The sequence below is a fragment of the Phaeoacremonium minimum genome, assembly GCF_000392275.1.
Source record: "Phaeoacremonium minimum UCRPA7 unplaced genomic scaffold PA7_03_scaffold_555, whole genome shotgun sequence".
NCBI classification, from domain to species: Eukaryota; Fungi; Ascomycota; class Sordariomycetes; order Togniniales; family Togniniaceae; genus Phaeoacremonium; species Phaeoacremonium minimum.
In genome coordinates, this window is record NW_006921457.1 from 28,803 (window position 1) to 33,527 (window position 4,725).

General features: G+C 45.0%; 1 protein-coding gene across 1 annotated transcript; it reads left to right on the plus strand.

Annotated features, from left to right (window-relative positions):
• Positions 1 to 3,898: 3,898 nt before the first annotated feature.
• Positions 3,899 to 4,212, plus strand: UCRPA7_7777 (putative short-chain dehydrogenase-reductase-like protein; the record flags this gene model as incomplete). The annotated part of the gene is made up of 2 exons (XM_007920300.1): positions 3,899 to 4,014; positions 4,089 to 4,212. 2 exons carry the CDS (start codon positions 3,899 to 3,901, stop codon positions 4,210 to 4,212), a joined length of 240 nt encoding a protein of 79 aa, XP_007918491.1.
• Between the last annotated feature and the right edge of the window lie 513 nt (positions 4,213 to 4,725).

Genomic DNA, 4,725 nt, shown 5'->3' on the forward strand with positions numbered 1-4,725 from the left:
TGATGGTGATGTTATCAACGGTGTTGGAGCACATCAGTGTCGAGATAGTAGTATTCTCTATAGCCTCTCTCTTCGGTCTGGATTTCTTGATAACCCTGAATAACAAATACTTAATTGTCTCAAGGTGTCATACGACATTATACGATTTGAATAGCATTCTTTAGAAGTGTTTGGTCATGAACTGCACATCTCCTTTATTTCACTCCATGGCGAGTCCCATAGTTGAGAGATTCTCGGTCTTGGTTGAAATTTCAATTAGGTCGTACCCCTATCATTCGATTCATTCATGAGGTCATCAGGATCTTGCTCGGTCAAGGGCTCGATTCATATCCCTTACGATCATTCTTTACAAAATACCTTTGACGAACGACAAGCCACCCACCGATCAGACCACAATTAAACAAGAAGCAACACACCGGCAATGCTGTAGATCTAAATCGGTGATGCTGACCGGTTTAAGAACGATGTTTTGATTAATTTAACGGATGAAACAACATGTGCGTGGCTTGCAGAAGTTTTTAGCATGTTTATTGTGCTGTGACTTGGCTTAGTTGGATAGTGTGGATAATATGAGATGGTTTCCGTAAACAGTGGACTAGACTCTGTGGGTATCGAGTACATGGTCGTAGTGGCGTTTTACGTCATTGTAACGTTATGGTCATGCTCATGATAACTATTCTCTGTTGGCATGTCCAGGGCCTTTGCTTTTGAGGCATCGCTAGCCACGCCCCACAAGTGCAAACGCCAGCTAACTAGGCTGCCAAGTTTTTTATTGGCAACTGCGTCTCTAACGATAACTGTCCAGATTCCAATACCCTCTTCACCCCTAGTTCAAGATTGTCAGTGAAAGGTTTCCAGGCCATAATGTGAGAGGGATCTCTACCAGTACGCAACGCTCATAAATGTCCAGTTATCGTATCCTTCAATGCTGTCGTCTCCCCTACAAACTGCGGCGATATGACTCACAACATTGCCAGGACTGATAAGATCCACAAGCAAATCACCTCTTCTGCCGTATTTAACATTCATGGTGACTGTAACATGCTCAACTGCCTCCAAGTTTGCCTCTTGTAACATCTCTACAGTAACTTGAAACGCAGAAAGAAGACTATTTCCATCTTCAGGAATATCTTTACTGACATAAATCCAAGGAGAGACAAGCCATGACTGTGGCTTCACGGTTTTCCAGCTTATCGCCGTTGTGATTAACTGGAAGCTGTCGGTCTTTCCGTACCCATATGTATGGCTAAAAAGTTTGCCAGCACTTGTAGTTTGCCTGTCTCCTTCATTATCAACGGGTACTGCACTATTCATTATGATGTACTGCATATCTCGCCAAGTTAGATCAGGGCGAATTTCAAGAGCGAGAGCAAAAATGTCAGCACCCAGTGGAGCTGCAGCTGACGTGCCTCCGAAGCGACTATAACAGCCAGACTCTCCTAGATCAGTTGTCCGGATTGCATCGCCACTGCCACTACTGTATGTAACAGCAAGCAGTCCAGAGCATTTCTCCGAATAAATTGGGTGCTTTCCAATGCGAGAAATTGCACCAATTGTGATGCTAAAAATGCTGTTGGTGTATCTATCAAAATTACAATTATCATCAAACTCGGCCACGTTACCAGCAGCAAAAAACAAAAATAGAACCAAGCGAATTACGTCCTTTTTGAACACTATTCAATAGAGCACGTTGAACAATGACTCTTGGGGCTTCCATCGACTTATCGTCATCTGGGGGCCCTTATGAGCAAGAGTAGATATCATTGTTCTGATAGGCATAATTTAACGCCATTGCCTCATCGGCATCACTAATAGGTTTGATCAAGATGCGAATCCTGGAGATCCTAGCATTATAAGCTACACCCAGACCACAAATTTGGTTCTTAGCAGCAGCGATCTCACCACCGCATCGCGTACCATGATTGTCCTCTTCTCTAGTCGGGAAGGGGTCTTCTTTAAAATCGTTAAAGTCGTAACTTCCTGCGGCATAGTAATTTGGCATAAGGTCATTGTTATGTATATCGAGCCCGTCATGAACAATTGCAACAGTGGCATTTTGACCAGTAATTCCTGATAGCCATACATCAACCACGTTGACATCATGGCTGAGCTGTACGGGATTGAAAAGGTGCCGTTGGTCAAGAAACACGTGGTCATTAATCGCTAGTTTATTGATGATATCGATTTGCCGCAAGGCCCCATAATCATTCGGCTTATCATTGCGATGACTGAGAGAATATGAGCCTTGCTAGTCAACCAAGTTCGGTTAGGTCCTTAGGAGGTAAATATTCCTTGGTCGGCTGCAAGACTGGAAGACATCGTTGAATTTTCCTTTATTCGCACAACACTATCAAGATTGGAGTTACTGAATAAGCTTTTGATAATTAAATCGTAAGTCTATCCAGGGAGACTTTTGAAACAATGGAAATTGTAACATCGGGGAAACACTCAGGTTGAGAGTATCATTACAATGTGATATTGTGAATTAATATGAAAAGAAGACCGGGGGGAGAGCAATCAAGTTACCATGTCTCTCGCACAGATACACCTAGAAATTTGACCGACTAACTGACCAACCGTATCAAGGCTAGGGTAGCATCACCAGGAGGTTGGGGGCAATTCAAAGCTGTCGATAAAATTGTCCCACCCTCTTCTCATCAAGGAATTCTACCACCGCAACAAAACAGGACGATTAAGACTCTCATCACGGTCGATGAGTTTTTTCCATCGGCATGAAAATTACGCTCGTACCAGCCGAAACGTCATCTAGTAATTCTTTTCGAACATCCGTTGTGTATTCTGGAATACACGTGCCTCGGCACGTGGGTCAAGGTAATTTCCCTAGTTGGGCGTCGAACTGGGCACTAGTTTACCAGCAGTAAAATCAAAACACGCGCACGGACACAGGATGTCGTGTGGCGTGTTTACTACGAAATCCCTCACCGATATTTTCATATCAACCAAAAACGAGCGCTGATCAAAGAATGGCTAGTTACGGCATGCTTGTTGCGGCTACTGTCATTACTGTCGTTTTGACATACGGAATCCCATGGCTTATTGCAGAATACTTCCCATATCGCAGTCTTACGGCACAGCGCATTGGCCGGCCACAAATTCACACTAAGTCATATAAAGGCAGAACTGCTCTAGTCACCGGCGCAAATGGCGCGTTCGGCTCCAGAGCAGCCAAGATCTTTGCTCATAGGGACGTGGAAACTCTTATTTTGGTCGACGTGATGGATCTCAAGGGAGTGAAAAGGCAGATCGAGGCAGAACTCACGGAGCAAAGCAAACCTATTCCCAGGATACTCCTGTGGCAGATTGATATGATGACTTTCGCGGGTTGTCAGGAGCTAGGACGGAAAGCAAAGGAGTTGAAGAGTCTTGACCATGCTTTGCTGACCGCCGGAATTCTCGCCTTTAATCGTCGGGAGTCACCTGAGGGCTGGGAAACATGTATGTCTTCCTTACAATATCAGAGCAGTGAATGCTTGTGGAACCTTTGGTCTAATGTCTCACGACAGCGGTACAAGTCAATTATCTCTCCAGCGCACTTATCGGTCTTCTTTTGCTTCCCATACTTAAATCGTCGTCGGGAAACCCATCTCCTCCTGTGCTGACATTTGTCACCACGTTCGGGATCTATCCGTCCTCCTTCACTATGTCGAGGCCATGGCGCGGCTCTTACCTCAAGAAGATGAGCAATAACAGCAATTTAATGCAACCGCATCAATATGGCCGCTCAAAAGGGCTCTTGCTTTATTTCGCTCGCGAGTTGGCTGCCAGAGTCTCCACTGCTGCTGGCAATGGCATGCAGAGAGTGACTGTCAATAGCGCTGATCCTGGTTCGGCATGGACAGCACTGACAAACCCAAACCAGGCCAAGTTGATTCCAAGGATGATCATGAATTTGGGAGCTAGAGACCCGCAAATCTGTGCAACTGCTCTAGTCAACGGTGTTTCGGTGGGGCAAGATGCGCATGGAAAGATCATGCAGGATTTTGATACTACATCGTAAGTTTATCTCACACATGTTATGGAGTCTCAACTGAGCGTTTGAAACCACATTGCTAACTTCTGGATGACAGATATCCACCTTTCATGAACAGGAAGAGTGGCCAGAAAATCCAGAAGCAGGTTTGGGAGGAAACTAGAGCGGAGTTTGAGGCAAAAGTCCCGGAGGTCAAGCTCGTTTACGAGATGCTAAAATAGCAATCGGGCGATACAGTGCCCAGGCGCAGTCATATGAACAGTATACCTGAGGAGTCTCGATGCTCAGGTACCTTATAGCACTGAACCTAGACTTTGCCTTCAGAGTAAGTGCCAAATAGGATGGTGACTTGCTTCGACTCCGAGACATGTATCTGTACGATTATGTGAGATATCGATTCCAGACCTTTGAATTTGTTCACCACCGGCCCAGAAAGGAAGTCACTGCCTACAGCCTACGATCTTTGATATCAGTTCGTGATTGTTGGGTCATGTAGACATTGACCTTGAGACCTGTGAAACATGTTCATGTTACTGTTTCTTTTTGACTTTAAGTCTCTATCGAATGTCTAGCCTCAAATTATGTACGTGACCAAAGTAGTTAAGTATGAAACCAGGGACGCGGAGTACAATAATAGGCATATGATGATCTCAACCACACCCAAACGGGCCATGCCGCGGCTTGCTATCACAGCTCCAAATCTTGACCACAGTGATGGTACTTTCATCACAGCT